The 21,485-nt window shown below is 47.2% G+C and overlaps 1 protein-coding gene and 1 long non-coding RNA gene across 2 annotated transcripts in view; both read right to left on the bottom strand.

The window, feature by feature from the left end:
- Nucleotides 1-21,485, bottom strand: part of LOC308180671 (uncharacterized protein) — a 463,846-nt gene that overhangs the window by 86,890 nt on the left and 355,471 nt on the right. The window contains exon 4 of the mRNA XM_080562720.1: nucleotides 1,514-1,624. Coding sequence (XP_080418846.1) covers nucleotides 1,514-1,624 — 111 coding nt within the window. The remainder of the gene's footprint in view (nucleotides 1-1,513; nucleotides 1,625-21,485) is intronic.
- LOC308180674 lies at nucleotides 2,775-9,356 on the bottom strand. Its single transcript, XR_013941115.1, has 2 exons — nucleotides 7,552-9,356; nucleotides 2,775-6,866 (listed from the first exon to the last, which is right to left on the bottom strand). It is a non-coding gene; the product is annotated as an uncharacterized lncRNA (long non-coding RNA).

Genomic DNA, 21,485 nt, shown 5'->3' with positions numbered 1-21,485 from the left:
TTTTTAGCTGCTTGCAGTTGGCTCAGAAAGTAATTTTTATTAAATAAACTAGTGGGATAGTGGGCAGATTCAGAGCCCTGAAGAAAGGGAATGGCAGAGCAGAGAGAATACAGGGCAGAGCACAAAGAAGAATTTCAGCTCTGAGGCTAATGTGCCTGTGATTTTGGAACAGTTAGCAGGGCCAAACCCTGACCATGCTCGCCCGCAAGCACGCAGCTCTGCTGGAGCGCCCATCTGTTTGGACCAAACAGAGGTGCCAAATTCTTGGTGCAACCCCACATCTGTGGACTGGATATCCAGCAATTCCCACCACCTTCAGTGGGGTAACATCTTGTAGACAAGGTTTATTGCAAATCAAAGGGACACAGTAGACGGGCTTCCACCTGGAAAACGTATAATCACCCTATGGTATTTTTCATAAAAGTAAAGCAACAATAAGAATAATAAAAGGGTAAGGTACAGCTGATAAAGCCAAACAAAAAAAACCTTTCATGAGAAGCAAAATTTAGTACCTTTGAGAAATCCCTGAATATTAAACATCTCTTTACTCTGAAGGAATCTTTTGTCATTTCATGGGGAATCAATTAACCACAGTGTCTTATTCAGGTAGACTTTAGATTAGTACCACATCCTTTCACTATAGATAATTAACCTCAGTTTCTGAATTAGCAGCAAAATAAGCCAGTTATTAGTTTTTATAATGACTAGAACTCAATATTTTGGGTAGTTAAACACCCAAGAGTTTAAATTAAAATAGACATCTGACAGAAATCCCTAAAGTGTTCTTCAGATCATTAATACTATAAATTCCACAGTAGATTGAACTGACAATGTTCCCTTTTCCTTCTGGAGCACTCCAAAGGGATGAGCTACTCCCTCGAATCAGCATTCAGTTTGATCTCTGAAATAATCTCTCCTTGATACCTAAAGCCTCAAGGCCAACAGCATAGTTAAACTCCTATCCTCCTCTCACCACAAGAATATGTCTAGTGAAGTGAAAAAAATTAAGCCCCCTTCCCTGGCCTGCCTACAGGCAGCTCGTGCATTACCAAGACAAACTGACACATCTGAGAGCAACACTTTGGGCAGGGTGAGCTGCCCCTGCCTCCGGGCAGTGACCCGACAGAGCTCTGGGTGAGAAGCATGTCCACAAGGCAACGGGCTCAAGGATGTTGGGGAGCCGCTGCCTCAAGCTCCTGCCCCACAGCTCCATCATCTCCACATGCCTCAGCCTGAGCAGACCTTCTTCCTCAGCATCCTCACCCTGAGCACTGCTCACCCACAAAAAGCCTCTCCAAGACACAGCCTCGATCACTTTTCTGTAAAAGGATCCTGTTACATGATGCCCTACCTCTCTATGCCTTTTATTCCCCCAGCATGACACTGAGACATGCTGAACTTCTGGTCCAGACTTTACTTTTCTCTCCTCATCGGCTCCCTTTCTGCAGAACCACTGCCCTGTCCTCTTCTGTACGTTGATTATTCCAGCCCAAGTTTCATGCTTTGCACTTGCCTGTAACTCTTTTGTTTGTTTCTTCCAAACCATTCCTGCAATTTGTTGAACTGATTTCAATTCTCGCACTGTTGTCCAATAGATTTGCAGTCGCTCCTAGCTTGGTGCTATCTGTAAATTTAAGCAGCATAGTTACTACCTATTCCACTATCCAGGCTGCCAACAAAAATGGTGAGCAGAACCTACTGCCTCCCTCTTCCCTCTACAGTCTCCCTCTTCCTGTTAAACTGAGGGCTTACAGGGGGCGTTTCCCCGCAGAGTTGTGCATAACCCTGACTTCTGCAGGCAGTCACATCTCCCAGCGAGGTCAACGGGTTTCAAAGGCAGCAATGCTCATCCTACACCCACTGCTCAGCGCACTGCAGACCTTGCCAGAGGTGTGCTTTATTGCGTTGCAGCTCCGACCAGCTGTGCATTACACCACAAAGGAAAGAAGGAAAGAATAACAGCTCTACATGTTGTACCGCTGCAAGTAAAATGTGTATTCTAAGAGAAATGAATGTTTACCTTCCCATTTATGTGAACCAATTAGCGATAAACATCCCCAGGGCATAGAGAAGACTAACACAGATAACAAAGGATATTCCCCAAATAATGGAGGATTAGAAAGACGCGTACACAAGTAATAAAATATAAGCTACAGATGCCACTTGAGAAGATTGCGAAGTGGAGAAGAATAAGTAGCTGAAGGAGGAAAGCAAGCAGAGGTGACGAGAAGATTGCAGGAGCAGTAAAGATAAATGATGAGCACCCTTTTTGAGTATATATGCTAGAGTTAAAAGAGTTCAGTGTAGAGACAGGAAGGTCTCCAGGAGAACAGAAGGATAATTTATAAACAAAAGAGGCAGACAGGGCTTCTATACCCAAAAATAAGTCCATTTTTTTCCAGTTCTATCAGTTGCTCTAAGAAAAGATATTACCTTTCCCTACAGCCTTACCTCTTGACAATACCAAAATAGAAAGATATATTTGCCTTGGCACTCTGAAAGGACAATGGGAAATAGATGCCAGGAGCCGAGAGAGAAAGAATGAAAAAGGACCAGAGTTGGAGATTTTCAGGAATTACATTTTATCTCATGAAAAATGTCACCAAAAAGGAATAAAAATTGGTTCTTCTTTCTCAATAGCTCCATTTTTCCCAGAATGTTTTTATCAAAAAATGAAATCTTTTCATCAAAAACCTCCAGGTCCCCAAACAAAACATATGTAGCTTTAAAGCAAAGTCTAGTTTCCTATATGGGCCTTTTAGGGCTTTGTAGCATTACCGCAATACAAATCATAAAGAACGAGCATTTCAAGGCAATTTCATCTTTTTAGTAAAACCCCTCACCAGGCTTTTAATATTGATTTTAGCTGGCTTTTCAACAGAACCAGCAATAAAAGGAGGAGGAAGGCTGGAAGCTGCTGTGGCTCCGTGCAAAGCGGGTGGGGAACACTTGGGGCAGCGTGGGCACAGGCAGCGACCCGTCCTGCCGTGGGTGATGCTGGTGGCTAAGACTCGTGGTGGCAGCTCCAGGGAGAGGACAACAGGAGACAGACCTCCCAGGTGTGGGCAGCAGAGAAACAGCACGGATCAATGCTGGTTGGTGCCAGGTTCACACCTCTATCATCATCATCCTCTTCAGGATGCTCCTTTGACATCCTGGCCCTGGTCACCCACATTCCTTTTCCTCCCTGCCACCACCTCTCCAAAGCAGAATCTCCTCTTCCTGGGCTCCCTGCCCCACCTAGCACCTTTGCTACCCAGCTCATGCCAACAGCACAGAGCAAAAAGAGTAAACGGGGAGCCAGGAGGGAAGAGCTGTTTTCATTTGGGGAAGTTTTGTTGCTGTTTTCGGTTTGCATGTCAGCAGAAACTCAAGGCTTGTCAGGAGGCTGCTCCCAATCCAGTAATTACTGGAGGTGCTTCTGACTCGGCCCCGTCTTGATCTTACACTGTGTGATCACTTTATTATTCAGTTTTATTTTATTATTCAGTTTGATTTGGCAGCTGCCTGAGAAACCTAAGGCTACTCGAGCTGTATATTTTAAGATCTTTAAAATCTGTTGATAGAAATTCTTTTAAAGTCTTCAGGCCTGAGTCAACATTGTTAATTCTGAAGCTCCGGCCCATCAGTTTGGCAGGGCAGCTCACACGCGTGCACTCACACAGCTTGAGCAGGAGGCTCACCGGCGAAGCTGTGGCTTACAGCCAGCCCAAGCCAGGGCATCATCTGAGAGAAAGGTTCAGCCACGTAGATGGTGCCAGAACTGGGCACTTCAAGGACAGAAAATACAATTCCTGTTAGGAAATAAAAGGGAGAAAAAAAAATGTACTGCACATCTCCCTTCTGCTCTACTGGGGATATGGTGCTAATCTGCTGGCCCCGCAAGGCTTGCAGACTTTCTTGGTCACGTCAACAACTTTCCCTCTCCCCCTCTCCATCACACCAGGGGGAATTTTGGCCCCTTCTCCAGGCGGAGGCTGTCCCTCTGCAAGGATCTAAGGAAACCTCTCACCTCGCTTTTCTGGGTCCTTGGACCTCATCTCTTCAAGGGAAAGATTTGTGGATTGTTTAATGTTCAGGTTTGATTTCCCCCGTACTTTGATTTGAGATTACTCAGCCTCCTCTCAGCCTTTTCTTGATCAAAACTAAGATCCAGCTTCCCCCCTCTGACTTCAAACAGTTTCATTCCTGCCTCCCTAACATCTATTTTCCTTCTGATTCCCTGAAGAATTTCTCTTCTGGGATCACCCCTGTTCACATTCTCTCACATGTTCAAAGTCCTTCAGATTCTTCTTTTATCCATGCTGCGCTCCCCTATCACAGACTCCTCTGATTCCACTTCTTCAAGGGCAGCAACGTGCATTTTCATCCACAGCTCTAACAGGTTAGAGGAGCTGGATCCTCACTGCCACTCTGTGTTCACGCATCGGAGGGCCAAAGAGAGCCCAGGAGACAATTCAGCTGCTCCTGCAGAGGCCTGGCCGGGGATCTCGTGCTCAGAAATGGTGCAAAAGGCCTTGTCCACACACAGATTTGTTCCTGAAGCATAGCAGGGGTTGGCATCCAGCTGGCTTCTGGCAACCCCAGCACGGTGACCTCAGTCACTGCCCACTGGTGGGTGCTGGAGGTCTCACATCGGGCTCACTCTGTTAGAGGGCAGGAGGCAGAGGTGGAGCCCTCCTGGCAGCTCTCCCTTCCCTGCAGCTGCACCTGACTGCCCAGACCCGCCTGTTTCCTCCATTGTGCGACCGTGTTATCGGGCAGTTCCATTTAAAAGGTCATCACACAATTTTTCTGGCAAAGGACTTCTAACCCCTACCCCAACAGTGAATCCATTGCCATTTTTGCTCCTGCTGGATGCTCTATCAATTGTAAGCCACCTAGGTTAGGACCTTAGACAACCTGCAGTGCCAAATCCTCGTTCCCTCTGATGTTCCCACAGGAACATGGGAACAGCTCTCCATCCTCCAAGGGACAGCAGAACTCCATGACAGCCCAAACCAAAGCCAAGAGCTCTCCCAGGAGGAGAGACTAGCAGCAGGTCTTGTGGTTTGGCCGTGCCACTGCAGGCTGTCGTGAGAAATTATGATGGCAAAGATTGACGTGGCTGCCCCAGGGCGACGCTTTCCCTGTGGTCCTTCCCCATTCCTGCACTCCCATTTCAGTTCCACCACTTTCATCTGTTACAGGAAACAAGCCTGCATCAGTTTGTAGTGCCAAGCAGCTGGAACTGAGGACGGGGGCACCCTGCCATGAAGGGTTGTGTCAGCCCTGCTGGGGCTCTGCTCACACCCGCAGGAAAGGCAAGAAGCACATCCCAAACCTATAACCACTGTCCCTGAGGAGCATCTTCCTTACAAAGCTCGTCTTCAGAGTAGTCCCCCTCCAGATTTTAATACCCAGTGGACGCACATCATCTTACACCTTTGAAAATATTTATTATGGGTCCTTTCAAGATAAAGCAGTGCCCACATACCGGTGTTAATATTCTGCTTTACATCAGTTTTCAGACATCTCCCTTCTCATCCTAGCGCTTGGGTACTTTCCAGTCGTGAATTAAGCATGGCTTCTTCTTCCTCTTTTATGATAAAAAGGACTCCAAATACGCATCTAGTATGAGAACTCCCTGTCAGAACTATTTCTTTCCCCCAGGTAGCTGGCGTATTAACTGATATGGTGCAGAGCTATAGGATTTTCTAGTCCATATATATTTTTTTGTATTGTGGAAGCACTGGAAATATTTGGAAAAACAAAAGACAACTCAACCTGCTGTTTCAGAATTAACAACTTCTAGGGCTGTGCCCCCTCTTGGCAAACCCTTCCCTTTAGGAAGTACAAGAGCTGCCAGCCCAGCACCCTCCACCATTAACGCTGCCAGGCTTTACAGCAGGGCTTTGAGCCCTCCCCTGAGCCTCGCTTACAAATAAGATGGCTCCGTGTTCAATAAGCACCTCATATAAAGCCACCAATTTCCTTTTGTCTTTCCGTTGACTTCATCATAGCTTGGGTCAGGCCCCTCTCTTGTCAGACAACGTGGGATGTCTTCAGGCACCTAATGCAATCCCAATCAACGAGGGCTGGACGTACACGTACCCTGGAACAATCCTGTCTGTCACTTTAGGTTCCTGGACACCTTCTAAGATGTGGGCCAAAGCGATTCATCCACAGAAGCCTACAGCCCAGCCGTGCCATTAATCCAGTTCTGCCAAGTTCTGGCCCAGCGCTCTCACCTCCAAGACCTTCCCCCGACAACACAGAATCCAGAGAAAAGCCATTCAAAGGGTGAGGGCACACCGGGAGAACAGCTTAGCAAGCGTAATGGAGACCGGGGTACCGTAAACTTCAAATAGCTTCAAAAAAATCATTACACTAACCATGTGTAAGTGTATAAAAGCAGTCAGTCTGCATGTTGCCCACAGATTTGCTACCACTGGTCAATTGGAGTCCCAGAGAAGTCAGCGTTACAAGCCCTAATGCATTGTACCGAATTCTGCAGCGGGGCTCGATGTACTAATTACATGCAAGTTTTCCAAGATTTCTGCCGGGAGTATTTCACAGAAAAGATAATTGTTCTTTGGGGGGTTTCAGCACTGGTTTATTTAATTATGCTGGAGTTTTCATCTATATTGTGAAAATACTCGCAGAAAGAAAACTGCCTTAGACAGATGTAGAGCATATGTAGGAAAAGTGAAGCAGAGAGACTTGAGGAGGAGGCACTGAAAATGTTTCTGGCTGCTGAAGACACTCAGGAGCTTCATATTGATAAAAAAAGAACAGATATAACCAGTATTGGGCACCTCGACCTTCCAAACAGCACTGATGCTTCCTGGAACATTGCCCAGGTGGGGATATCAGCTGATAAACACCTGGCAGCAGCAAACAGATAACATGTAAGCATCTTCCTCAGCAGGGAGCAACAGATTTTTAGCATTATGTGCCCCAAGAAATGCCTGGAAAGCTTTGCTAACATTCTGGTTCACACTCGCCTTCCTGTCCTTCCTTCTTACCTAAAGGTGTCTATTATTTAAATTTCATCTAGCCCTGTGGACACTGTTTTCTTCCTTCTTTCCTGGATTAAAAATATCCAGAGTAGAAGGAGAAAATGGCAAGCTACAACCGTTTACAACAGGAAACTAAACAGGACATCAGTCCCAAACCTTGATTCAGGGTTACCTACATCAAAACAACTGCCGCATGGCAGGGATCAGAAGCTCCTGATTTCAGCAGCAGCTCTCACAGAGGGGAGCTTCCCAAAATAGCACTCCTTTTACATTTCTACCATGCAAAACATTTAATTTAAAGCTGCTTGTGGTCCTGTCATTCACCCAAACTACCCTTAGGAAGGTCTCATCTGATAAATATTCCACTTACAGTTACTTCCCAAAGAGTTTCAGTGTCGTCAAAGCATCTTAGTTTCACGTTCTCAGAATGAAACTTGCAGACTTTTAACTTTCTGCTTTGAAATAACTTTTAAAAATATAGTCTTCGTTTCACACTAAAAAAGAAGCAGTTTAAAGTATGTCAAAGGTAAGATAAAGCATTTAGGCTCACCTGAAAGAAAGGTTTCCGTTGATCTGACCTGAAAGAGATTTCTTTTCTTTGTTCACAAAATTTACAAATCAGAATTTTGGGAAGAAACCTGAAGCAGGCTGGGAAATCCTTTGAAATCACCTACTTCTCATGAGCTGGGAAAAATATCCTAATTCTCGCTACGAGAGACTAAAGAAACATTTTGACAGGCAGCCTTTAGTCAAGGGTAACAGAAAGGATTGCTGCTGTCTCGTGCTGTTTCAGAAATAATCCACAAGAAACTGGTTGCTGCCAGTGAGGAACAGCTGTTCATTAAGAGACCCAATCAAACTGAGAGCATAAAAATGCTGCTTTCTGCCAAATTCAAGGGAAATACACCTCAGAAACACCTTTCATACCACGTAGGCAGCATCTATGTTTTCAAATATCAATCTTTGTGCCAATTGCACCAAAAGCTTGAAGAAAAAGTCAATTTTTTTTGACTCCCACCAGTGTAAACTGAAGTCAGATTCAGGGCAATGCACTTCTCCTCCCTTCCAGATCACAAGACAGTCCCTTAAACAAATAGCAGCACTCTAATAAAACAGAGCACTAATAATCAGGAATAAACTACTCATTAAAAATAATACTGCTAGTGCTAAAGAAAAATGAAAACCTATTTTTTGCATAATCCTGCTTGCCCTGATTATTCCATACAGAGCACTAGGGGAGCTTCAAGGCTGCAGGGACAGCCCAGGGCACTGAGCTGGGAAGGCAACAAGCACCCAGTGCTCAAACCCAGCTCACCTGCTGGGACACCCACCCTTCACCCAATGGGTGCCCCCCAGCTCCCCCTCCTATATCCTGCTGGCCTCACATGCTTTTCCATTTTAATTAGCCCATTCATCTAAAGCCACCTGAACTCATTTGTTTCCTAGATACTAAAATTTTGCCTCTACCCACCCCTAACTTTTCTTAAAACTTTTTCCTAAAAATACCACATTTCACATGAGTGTGGTGTTATTTAAGGGTTAATGAAAATTTTAACCTCCTGTTTCCAAAAACTGGTGCTATATTAGTATAAGGAAAACAAAGCACGTGTGAATATTTGTAATCCTGGGTTGCACTGACAATGCACTCAAGGCCACGCACCCGTCAAACTTAAATGAGTTTCAATTGACCTATTTCTCAAGGTTTGACTGAGCAGCAGCTGGAGGCAGCGAGCCTCTGCCTGGGGAAGCATGAGCTTCAGGACTTGGCTCTGAACACAGTGTTCTTGAAACATGGTAGGCTTTTCAAGTCATCCCACAACCAAAAATTGGGCTAGATCTTTCCTGACAGCCCTGTTTCCATATAGCTGCATTAATGGGGATTTACTTTTCAAGAGATCTAAGGAGGCCCTTCGTAACTCTGATCCTTTGCGTGCACACACGGTGGTTATCAAGGTGTTTCCCAGCGATACGACAGGAAGGCAGAACAGCATTTCAGAGCAGCGGGTTTGCATACCACAACACAAGTACATGCATCTCACTTGCACACTACTGAGGTGAGACAAGCAGGCTTCACTCCCAGATTGCTAGATTTCTAAGCTGACAAAAGTCTCCATAGACCTATGGGTTCCCCACCCAGCCGCACGGGCTGCTCTCCAGCAGGATGCAGAGAGCATTAAGAAGCCAAGAAAAGAGAATAAAATAGCTTAGGGCAGAAAGTTAGACCCCTGTGCCCAAAGCAAACAGCAAAGAGTGACACAAAGTAGAATATCTAACCTAAAAAAGTAGAATATTTAGACTACTAAACTCAGCAGGAGTTTTGCTTTTGAATTCAGACGAGCTCTCAGCAGGAACTTAACCAGGACACCAGTCCTGACAGTGAACTATACAGTAAATGATGTTTCAGTTTGCTGGCACGTGGGAACATGGGGACAGGTTTCCATTTGGTATCAAATTGAAATGATGTGTTTTTGTTTTTGATTTTGTTTTAAATATTGGACAAGCATTTTATAAAATCCATTAAAAAAAAATCCATGGCATTTTGGATGTGTGTTTTCTCTTGGCTCTAAGCAAAATATCCTTTTTTAACTGGAGCTCTTACCCTTTCCTTAGCTTTTGAAAACAGCAGGAAATTTGAAATAAAAGCAGTTTTTAAGAGAACTGAATTATCAGAATAAATATTGAAATGCACTTTGTTTTTAACTTATTTCTCCTCCTCACTCCCCCCATACTGCCCCCCTAAAGAAATGCTTTTGTTAAGTGTTTGGCTATTTCTGGTTCAGAAATGCCCTCCTGGCTCTGATTAATGCACGCTCCCTGGAAGGTGACGGATGGACAAAAGCTGGCTTCCCCGATGGATGCCCCAGCACTTGACAAAAGCTGGCTTCTCCAGACACCAGGGCAGCCCCTTCCTAACACCTTGCTGTGCACAGGGTACATCCAGAAGATGTCCAGAAGACTGACTTTCTGTAGCACCCAAAGCAGGTTTGGCTCAATGCTGCTTGCTTACCCACGCTGACAACATCCCAGCACACAGAGAAAACCACAGGAGACTTCCAGGTTCCCCTTTCTGCCTGTTTGTAGCTTGGTTTGCCTCTGTCCTGTTTGCACAGAGCCCTCGCAGTCCCTCTCTGCAGACACAACCTACTGAATAGATCGGCTGCTTCCGAGACAAGTACAAAACATATTTTAACTGCTGTACCATAACTCCCGTCTTTTAATTAGAAAGTGTGCTAAATACTCCTGTCCTCGGGGACTCTCACTGAACCAGTCAGGTTTCTGATCATGGAAGTTTCGCCTTAATGAGACTTTTAGTTTGACTTACAAAAGCTCTTACATTTACACAGCAAGGCTTTTAACTTCAAAGTCCTTGAGAATTGTTGCTGTGCATCTGCCTTGTCTGGGGCCTTAACTCACAGTTCTGGTCTCTGCTTATTATATAGGGAATGTTTTGTTTAGTGTTTATAGATATATATTTATAGCATTTAGGGATATTAGAGCTTATACCAAGCTCCATTACTATAAACACTGATCAAAGAGCTAGTTAAGTGAAGCTGAAGCACTAGAGGAAAATATCTCTGCAGTAGTGAAGGGAAAAGGCAACTGCGGGGAGGGGGAAGCTGCATGCCTGGTTATGCCACTTGCAAACCCTCCAGCTCTTCTCCCTGCCTTCCCTTCCTGCCCACCCGCACGTCACCTGTCCCAAACACATTTCCAGAGCAGGAACAGCCCCTCGGCTCCTGCAAATAGCAGCAAGTGTGCACTTGTCTGGCACTGTCCGTGCTCAGGTGCACTCACGGTTTCTCAAACTCCAGAAAGCCAACAAACGCCAGGCAAGAGGCAGCACTGAAGTTTCAGTTTTTATTATACATCCTAGCTTCATTTTTTCCTCTGGGGGACAGAAAAGGAAATTGTTTTGGTGACCATTTTTTAAGTCCGTGTAGATCCGTAAATACTCTTCCATTGTGTTTGTCTGATGCTGCTATGAATTCTTGTCTGGAGTCACACTAATGCCCTTGTCAGTCACGCGTCACATCCATCTCCTCATCCATTTTCCTTTTAAACCTTGTCACTTCAGAAGAATCACAGAAATGTGTTGCAGCTTGAACACTATCTAGTTTTGGACAGTTCACTTTCCAGTTTTCCAAGGGATTTGCAGTGCAGATGCTCGGTTACCGCAATGCGAGGGTTTGATACAGCTCTGCAGCACCCGCACACCTCTGCAGACCTCCTGGCCCCCTCCCCTGCCATCCCATAGATGTTTGTGCCCCCCGATAGCTCAGTTCAGACAGCCCCCCGACACACGCTGGTCAGAGTTAGAGCATGGGCACGACCTGCATCGAATGGCTCAAGACAAGAAAACAGCAATTTTGGTACAGTTATGGGGGAGACACGGCAAACAAAGATGGGGAGGGTAATTCTTGCCTCCTCGGTTTGTTGGTAGTGTTCATAAAACTCCCAAGCTGAAATTAAATTTGTGCGATACTGCCTGTCCCTACAGATACATTTCCTCCATGGGGCCTTATGTCCCAGTTTCACTTCTGAAATCTCTGTGTTCCTCCCCACAGAAAACACAATGCCTGACCAAACTACATTCTTCGCAAAAAGTACTCACTTTCCTAGAAAAAAACAACAAATAAACAAACAAAAAACCTTGCATCTTATTAAAAAAATGTAAAGCATTCTTCCATTTTGTTGATTTTTGTCAAAAGCACAACCTTACTCTCTGGCAAATCCTCCTCTGCTCCATTCTCCCTGCACAATTTCTATTTAGCTGTAGTTTAGCACCTTAAACTGAACTTGGACTCCTTTTAAAAGCTGGCCTCTGGACAACCTGAAAACCCACCCTTGAGGACTTTAGGAAAAGCATCAGGCTCAAGCGGCAGCTGCAGAGGATGCGCTGGGAGGCAGCGCTTCCCCACGTGTTTGCCATGCACCCTGAATGGGGACAAACAGGTACAGGAGGTGAGGGGAAATAAATGAGAACTCACGGACACCCTGAGCAGCCTTGGCCCCATAGAAGAGTGGGGTAATTTATGGGGGTGCAGAACCAGCCCCCCTTTGCTGACACTGGTGGCAAAGACCTGCCTGCTCCTGGCAAAGCAGCTGCTGGGGCTTCAGCAGCTCTGCCCAATCTTCCCCTGGCTATGAACTGGAGAAAACAAGATGCTCATCCTGGAAGCAAGAACCCTCCAGCGAGGAGGAATAAGCAATGTTTGGTGCATTCATAATATAGATATTATCTGGCAAACTAGTTAAACAAATTGTTTCCTTTCTGGATCCTAGTGATGTGCGTGGTTGGCAAGTATCCCTCCCTGCTGCTCGGCCACCTGCTTTCCCTACTGCTGAGCTCGCTCCATCCCAGCCCCGCTGCCTGCTGCTCTGCCTGCAGCCCTGCAGGAGGCTGCCTTTGCTCCGGCCAGCGCTGCCGTGCCCGCTGGCCATGCTGTGTGTCCGTGGGCAGGGTGTGCATCGTGCAGGTCGGGGCATCTTCCAACGAAGGCGTTACGGGCTGGGCAGTGCTCGCTGCCTCCCAGCAGAGCCCTGCTCTTGGCATCGCCCCAGACTGGTCAGCGCTGGTGAGACGTTAGGTGTTACTACTCACCTTGTGCCCAGTGACAAGACTACCCCAAGACCTTTGTTGAACAAGACACCACAGGTCCTACCCTATGCACAGCAAGACTGATCCACGTGGGACCGAAGGGCACAGGGTCTGCGACTGCCGACAGGAGGGAAGTCCCCCTGGCTTGTAGTCGGTGGTAAATTAAATCTTCCACACGACAAAACCTTCTCACCAAGTGCATCTTTGTCCCCCTCCTGTGGCTGGATCAGATCATACACGTGTGGTGGAATGGCAGCTGGGGTTGGAGGACCCTCTGCAGTGAAGGCAGCGAGGATTTTCCATTGAAACTGCCGGACTGAAGGATGCTCCTGCGCTGTCCTGGCTTTCCTCTTCTCCAACGAGCAAAGACCTGAAGAACTGGAGTGGGTTATTCCTGCTGCAGAAAGAAATGGCGCTCTTCCCCAAAGACTGTCTTCAGCCTCTTCGACTCTCTCAGTCCTGATTTCTCTGCAGGGACAACCAAGGAGCCCCGTCCGTCCTGGCTGTGCAGGCTGCTGCACCGGACTGGCAACAAAGGCAGTCGCTTTGCTGCATGCTTATTACACCATTTTAAAATAATCCCTCTGCCATCTCTCAAAAGGAGGTTACCCTTGAAAATTAAGTTGGAGCTGGCTGCCTGTGGAAATGATTCCAGCCACATTAGGAAATCCTTTTAAAGTGTCTCTGGAGTTCGGGGAAATAAATAAATAAATGGCTCATCATGCTGTATCTTCTTGGGGCTCTCAGCGTTCCCCGGGTGCAGCCGTCACATGAATTTATAAGTGGATGGGAGCAGAGACAACCCAGGAGGATTTATCCTGACCCTGCTGCTGCCCTGCCTGACCCACCTTTGGCCTCTTGAGAGATTCTGGCAGCCAGCGCTGGCAAAGCAGCCTTTTATGTTCTTACTTTCCCCCCTCTTTTATTAATTTGCAGTCACAATTGCTGCTATTTGATCCATGTGGACAAAAATGTCCGGCTTCCTTACTCAGACTGTTTGCAGCTGATCAGACCAGAAGGCAACGCGCACACACACACAAGCTCTGCAGACCTCTGGGCAAGGCACAGCACTTGAAGTTTAACAACCAGCTGCCTTAGGATGTTTTGTACCTTTTGCAAATGCTTTTTTTGCAGTTTCTGTGTCATTTTCACTGAGCCTCACTTCCTGAAGGGTTTTATTATGCAAGGTTTTGTCACAAGAAGTCTGTGTAAGGACAGGGAATTAAACCCATGTCTCCCAAATCCAGATCAGTACCACAACCTTTGGCTCATCCTCTCGCCTCACTTGTCTAGCAAAGGGCACTGCACAAAGGTGTGCAAGAATACATTATACCCTAAGGTCACGAGCGTCAGATGAAAAGGATGAATACATACAAGCCCATGTCCTAGAAATCTGCTCCGTACCCTCCACAGGTTTGCAAATAGCACTGCTTAGCAGCAGAAATTAAAGCAAAGCCAGAGCTGTGTGTTGCTGCTGCTGCTGTTGCACGAACCGAGGGTAACACATCAGGACCCTGCAGAGCCCAGCAGGTTTCGGCAGCCTGGGAACTGCTTTCACACAGGGCCATTCCCCCTCGAGCTCTCCAGTCGCCCCTTGATGCAGGAGGGCTGCTGCAAGGCTGGATCCAGGCCCTTCAACTTGCTGAGAAAACGAAGCATGTGCTGGGTAGTAACTCCTATCTGAATGAAATCTGGAAAGGCAGCTGTTACACCGGTTGGTCAACAGTGCTGTGAGGTACCACTTGCTCTTTTTCACCCCTGCACCTTCCTCACTTAACCTCTCCTTCCCAGGACACCAAACTCTTTCTTGAACAGACACATCCTTGCTATACAAGGCAGGCAATGCTGTGTGATGCAGATAAAACCTAGGTCCTTTTCCATCCAGAGGAAATCCCTAAGCAGAGATAAACCCTTGAGATGCTCCCAATCTGAATCCCAGCTCAGATTTTAACAACAATTGTCCATCAGGGTAACAGGCCCAGCCCAGCCTCGCAGGGCAGCTTGCTGCGGGCTCGGCTTCTGCCATTCCTCCTGCAAGGAAGCTCCCCCCAGCTCTGCTTCGAGGGCTTGTTCCTCATCCTAAGTTTATAAATGGATGTTGCCATTGAAACATCCTTCTTTCAGGATGCCTCAGCACCGAGTAGGCAGCATGGGCATCAGTCAGGGTGTGGGGGAGATCCGGGTGGGCGGCGCTGAGTCCATGCAAGCACCCAGTCTGGAGGGAGCAGCTGGAAGAGACAGGTTTCCTGTCCCAGGACCAGGGGGCTTCAGGATCTTGCTCTTCTGGGTAGTGGCTGCTTTGGGATTTTGTTGATGCAGATCCGTGTGTGTGAGGTCGATCTCCCTGCCGTGACTTTGCCAGCTCATGGCTTCTTGTGTTGTTGTCGGAGCGGGGCAAGCCCTGGGGAGGACAGGCGATGAAAGGCTGAGGGGAGAGCAGAGGGAGGTCACGGGGAGAAAAAGGCTCAAGGGATGCCAACAGCCCACAGGCTCCTTCTAAAAAGCTGTGGCTCTGACAGCAGAGCTTGTTGGAAGACCAGCCCCACCAGGACTGCATGGAGAGGAATGAGAAGCAGACAGAAACCTCTGACAAAGCAATGCTGGAGGAGTCCTGGGAGAACTGGCAGGGTTTCCAAAGGGCCTCGGCATTTGTCTGATTTTCTCCCACCTGCGATCGATGGCATTTTACTGCTGCCTCTGGCAGGAGCTGCAGCGCAGAGGGCGAAGGCAGAGCTCGTGCTGCTGGCAGCCCCTGAGCCGTGCTGCTCCCACCCCATGTCGTGCAGTGCCACATCCTTGGTGGCCACAGCCATCTCCCCTGGGGCTGCCAGCAGTGTGGTGCGCCTTCTGAAATGCTGTCCCTGGGCTGCACTGTCATGGTCCTTTATGCTGGGAAGCAACATCTGCATTGCTCTCCATTGCTGGATCAATACTTCTGCATGCAGAATGGGAGCTCAAATGCCCTCATTTACAGCACTGCCACTCCTCCCTTCCCACCTTGCCTGCTTTGGAAGATCATTTCCAGGCTAGGCACTGTTCACTAGACTTTTTTTTTTTTCTTCTTCAAAATGCATTCACTGTCTTTTTGTGAGCATGCTACCTCCAGAATCCTTCCTTCAGCATCCCTGCAGCACCCCCTGTGCCTAGTGCTGGCATTTGATATCAGCAGCAATGAAGCGGAACAAAGCAACCCCAAACTGTATTTGCTGTTCAAGGTGGCTGCGGTGGGAGCGTGGCTCAACGTACAGCCTCAGGAGGAGCATTTGGGTCGCTTAGCAGAAGCCTGGGGCTTGTGAATGTGAGCACAGCTGAACGTTAAGGTCATCAGAGAGGTGCGGCTCCTGTTCACCTCCTCCTGCTCTGAAGCCCTCAGCATGAGACAAGGGTTTGCAGTCCTGAGACATGCTTGACACCAAGCTGCCCCTTGCTGTCACTGCTGCCCTGAGAAATCATAAACTCTATGCACAGGGTTGGGTACAGAGCAAAGTGTGTCAGCCCTGGTTTACAGGGGAGTGTGGGGGTCCTCAGCCTGGAACGTAACTCCGCATGGCTCCTTAGCATGTCGTGTGATTTCTCCTGAGCTTTTTGGAGAAGTCTGGTTTGAGGAATACCGGGAAACCAGGTATACTGAGATGTGCAGCTTCATCTGTGCTCTATGGGTTATCTTCTTTCTCTTCTAGGGCTGATCTAGCCCATGACAGTCCCATGACTGCGGTGCCGAGGTTTCTCAGTTCCTCCTGCTCCAGGGGAGATGTTCAGGACGCCCCATCCCGTGCCATGGGAAGACCTCCTACTGACTGCAGTGAGCCAAGGGTCAGGATAGGAGTTCAGCCCCCAGAAGACAGATTTCAGTTCAGCAGAGAGCACTTGGGTTTTCTGCGTTGTGAGCAGTTCATCTGGGCTTGCCTTGGAGGGCAGCAGGCAACTGCTATTGATGTCTGTTTAAAAAAGACATCAGCATCATTCAGAAAACTTAAGTTTCATTTAGCCTAGTTAAAACTACTCTCTGTTATGTTCTGCTGCAATCACTTAAAACAAAGGAGTTCATCAGGAGTTTAATTCTCCAGGTTGCTACATCACAGTGTCTGGGAATGGGAACAAGCCAGTAGGTTTTTGTTTAAACACCAAAAGAGTGTCAGAAAAGATTAAGCAATTGTTTTGTGAATTCCTACTGAGGAAAGAGCTCACGGATGCAAGTGTCAGCTGGGCTGATGCTGTTTGCTGCTACCACAAATGAACAGTGGCACCTCTCCGTGCCCTGAACTTGCCATAGTCACAAGCAAACTGCTACAGCTGTGATGGGGCATTCTCGTGTGCCGCCATGCTGCAGACTGTAAAACATAAAAGCAAGATGATTTGAGGGTAGCGCAGCTATAAGCATCATCCATGTTTTGGCTATTTTTCAGCTGCAACATGAGAGGATTCCCAAGGCTGCAGTAATCAGGTGGTGAGTAGTAGAGGTGGTAATGAACCACGACCACGGAGCTGACAGTCACTGGACCAGGGAAACTTCTACAACCAGTGTGAAATGTCCATGCTGGTGTAGAGCCAAGTGGTTGTTTCCACCACACAACACAGCAGACCCAGAGTATACACAAGTTTCTTTGCTGAACAAGCTTACCGCTTTCCTTCAGCTATCACAAAATGCAGATACCACCACTCATGCCTGTCTTCAATACCATGTGCTGCTATGACCTTCCCATTTCCAAAAAGGAGATAACAGAACTAGAAAAGACACCAACAAAGGCTACAAGAATGATCTAAGATACAGATGTGTGGCTCCGCCACATCACAGGAAGGCTGCAGCACAGCCAGACCTGCAGTGCCACTGGGGCAGAGCCGAGGCATTTTTCAGTTTGTCACGTTGTATTCCATTCAGAGAACAACATGGGGAATTTTGGATTTTAATTTGTCATTTTACATGTAAATTAAATGTTGTGTGTCACAAGTGAATTCAGCCAGTATTTACAATAATGGAAATCTGCTGCTTGGATTTCTAAACAAAAATTCCCCACGTTGCTTGTGCTTCCCTGCATGAGTTGTTTCATTTCAGCTTTTCTATGTTCTCTTTTTGAGGCTGCCTAAAAGAGTTTGCGGGAAGAAAGAAGGACTGAGAAAAAAACCAACAATGAGAAATAATTGTTAGGATTATTCAGCAGGATGACTGGACGACATTTTGTCCATGTTCTTCGTGGGCAGAACTATTGCAGTGCTTAAAATTAAGCACATGCTTAAGTGTTTTGTTGACGTGAAGCCAGAATACTCTAACGTGTATCTGATTAGTCCCTTCTGACCTGGTCCAAAGCCCATTAGAGCGGTTAGAAAACTTCCTAATGCCTCAGCGTGATAAAGTGCCCCAAGCATCAGTAACGCACAGCTGAGATCGCTCGGTGCAACCACAGCCCCTCCCCAGCAAGCAGACTGATTGCATTCCATCCCCTGGAAACCAGGAGATGAAAAGTTAAGTATGTTGACATTTTCTTTCAAGAGCAAAGGAACTGGAAAAATAAAGCAACCATCAGGAAATGATGCCTTTCAGGAACCTAGGAAGACAATATCCCTCCCTCGCTTTTCCTCTGTGTCTCAGGGTTTCATTATTATGACGTGGGCTACAAGCCACTTGGAAAGCTCGGCATATAAAGCTGCTGTGAATTACAATGCACGGAGATTGACTGGGTTGTAACCTGTAATGTATTACTTATTTTTTATTTTAATTGCAAGCAGTCTCTGAAACATTATAGAGCATATAGCGCTAGACACAGCAGAAGTAATTAAAATGAGAGGGCCACATGCAGTCGGCAGTAAAACACCAAATGTAGGCAGCTTAGGAAAAATGTCATTGATTCAGCATCAGAGAGGCCGGGAGCGAAAGAGGCGGGATTGCAATTGTCAGCAGTAGATCCCGCTCAGAACGCAGCAGCAAGTGCCACGACTGCTTAAGGCAGAGCGGGACGCGTTGCAGAGCCGCCAACGTCTCAGACAGGGACGGGGACGGGGACATCAGCTCCTCGAGCTGGCTTCAAGGAAAGAAGCCGAGCCAGAGCAGGCTGCTCCTCTCCCACCTCTGCGTGGAGAATCTGGGTCACGGTTTCTCCCGTAGGAAAAATGAAAGGCTTTCACACCGTATTAAAAATAGTAATAATTAACTAAGGGAGGTAGAAAAGAAATCCGTGGCTGTTCATCCGAGGTGGCTGTGAGGCCACACAGCTGCAAGCCAAGGCAAAGGAAGGCCAGAGCACCCATTTACGGGGAGCAGTGAGCCTTTGTTTGTTCGGCTTGCTTGCTCAGCGCCTCCTCCGGGACAGACCCGGTGTACAAACGACTCGAAAGCGCCTGCACTTCTGTACTCCTGCACACCCGAACTGGGTGTCACCCTGATTCATGTTAAATGGCATCCACTGTTGTGAATGTAATTGGCTACAGCAAAGGTTAATGATCATTTCTACCTTTAAATAGTTTATGACGATGTTTGATGCCTTCTAACAAGGCAGCTATTGGAACTTGCTGCTTTCTCCACTGGCTTGCATATCATTGATCTTTTTTCTTGAAATGATTATCCCCAGGCAACCTATAAATCTCACTTACTCTGGCTCAAAAATGCTGGACAATATAATGAACTGTTATGAGGGCAAAGACAGTGGATGGGGTCACCTCTTATGAGCTAGCGGCGTATGTGCTCAGGCTGCATGCTGGTGCCTGCACGGCTTTACATGCGTCTCAGAGAGGGAAAGAAGGAAACAGAAACCTTAAAGCAGATTTTGTAATTAAAGAGCAGACATTAGTTCCAAGTAAATCACTGTATGACGGCTTTTCATACTGCTGCATATAACGGGCTTGGTAGCAATCTGGGGTATAACAACAAGTCCCTTTATTTATCTCAAAAAATCTCACAAAAGTATCTGCAAGGGCAATTACTTCCATGTTACTTCACTTACAATGAGCATCCTACAGGCCCTTATCAGAGCCTGAGAACTGGACTTGTACAAATTAAAAGCTATAAATGCCCAGAGTAGTAAAAACTCTCACCAAAGCCCAAAGTCACAGTGCAAAAAAACCTTGAGAATTTTACACTGTAGGGTTTTGGTGGTTACAAGAGTTTGATTAGCTTCTGCTTCCAGTCACTGACTATCTACATGTGGTTGAGGTTTTTTGCTGGGCAGAAAAGCAGAGTGCTCTCTGCAGTGCCACAACCTGCGGCGAGCCCTGTGCAGTGCTTCCGTGGCCATGCTGCATCCTCAGACCAACACTAGCGAAGGAGCAGCGCTGAAGAGCTCTTCTTCCTCCTGGCAACACCTGGCCGTGATATGACACAGTTAATCAGGAGCGATGTTTGTCCACACCATTATTTTTAATGGGTCCAAAAAGAAAAAAGACTGTCAGTTCTTAAACCCCAGACAGTGAACACAAACATAAATCTCCCTAGGCAAACCAGGGTAAAATCCTGATGCACTTTACAAGCTGTAAACTCTGCTTTTATTAGCCATTTATGGGCCACTTTTCACAACGCAGCGTTAATATTAAACAATAAAGCTCATGATACACTTACAAAGGAAAGCAGGCTCTAATTTACTCCTGAATTGGAAGTGTGGCATCTCCTGACTACATGAGATCAGAAGAAATAAGGTAATTCAGTTTAGGCTGCATATTTTTCATGCTTGGTGCCCCACATTGTGCATAATGTGCAGTAAGACAGAGAAGAAAAGGTTTGGAAGCCACTGGAAACCACTCTAATGAAATTTTGGAGAGCATTGAGCAGCCCTGTTACTCACATCAGTATGCACAGAGACTTCAAGAAAATACATCCTTACGGTTATTGGTATTTATCCTTTATAATCTGAGACATCAGACATCTTGTGTAAGATAAGGCCTGACTGCATGCAAAATGCATGCCGTTTATATGCAAAACAGGAGTAATTTCTTATTCTGAGCCCAGCGTCAGAATAGGAGAGGAAAGTACTGCTAATCCCAGCTACAAATGGAAAACAGGCTCAGGGGGTGAAGTGATTTGGCCAAGATTACACAGGGACTCAGCGACGGAACCAGAAACATAGCAAACATCAGCATCACATCCCCACAAAGCCTGTGCAGAACACGTGCTGTCCCTTGGTGGTGCAGATGTGACGGTCGCTTGGTGCCTCTGAAGGATTTCAACAGCCAGCTCCAGGGTGGGGAGCACTGGACCTGGTCACGCGCCATCCAAATCACAACTGCCCAGGCTTTCTGGTGCAAGAGCGTGGATTTGTAATTCCACCGTGCCTGCCGTGAGCTGCTTTATCCCTTCACAGTCTCTGATCTGCTCAAGCATGGCTTCAAGAAGGCCAAAGCGAAACCCAGCTGCTCCGTTCCTTCATCTCAGCTGGCAGCCACACGGCCATACATGCATTTGGCCGGTCTTCCAACCCAAACCACATCAGGCTGGGGAGCAAGGCTTAGGGTTTGTAAAAAAATTCCTAAACCAGATGGGCCAAGTCTCCCTGCATCTGGTGTTTGCTCAGTTAACCAAAGCAGAGGGACTGAGACTGGCAACTGCTGGAACAAAACCAAGCTCCAAAGCGAGCGTGCCTATCCCGCTGCTGCAGGGAGGTGTGTGCCAGGATTACCCCAAAACAAGGCGCAGCTTTCCATGCGGACTGGGGCTGCTTCATCAGGAGGAGGGTAAGGCAGTGGCAGCACATGGGAGGTTTGATCTGTTGGGATGACTGCCCTACGGGGCACTCCCCACGGGGTCCTGCAAGCCCAAAGCCCTGGTCTGCAAAGCCCCGCACATGGGCAGGAGCTGCAGGAGCTGCAGTGCTCCCTCCAGCCACCCTGACCCCCTCTCCCTAAGCTGTTGCAGAGGGTTTCCTGGGTTTCTGACCCAAGTCACCCCGGAGGGGCAATGAGTT

The sequence above is a fragment of the Anser brachyrhynchus genome, assembly GCF_964034855.1.
Source record: "Anser brachyrhynchus genome assembly, chromosome: 20".
Classification (NCBI taxonomy): Eukaryota; Metazoa; Chordata; class Aves; order Anseriformes; family Anatidae; genus Anser; species Anser brachyrhynchus.
This window is presented reverse-complemented; position numbering and strand designations above follow the sequence as displayed.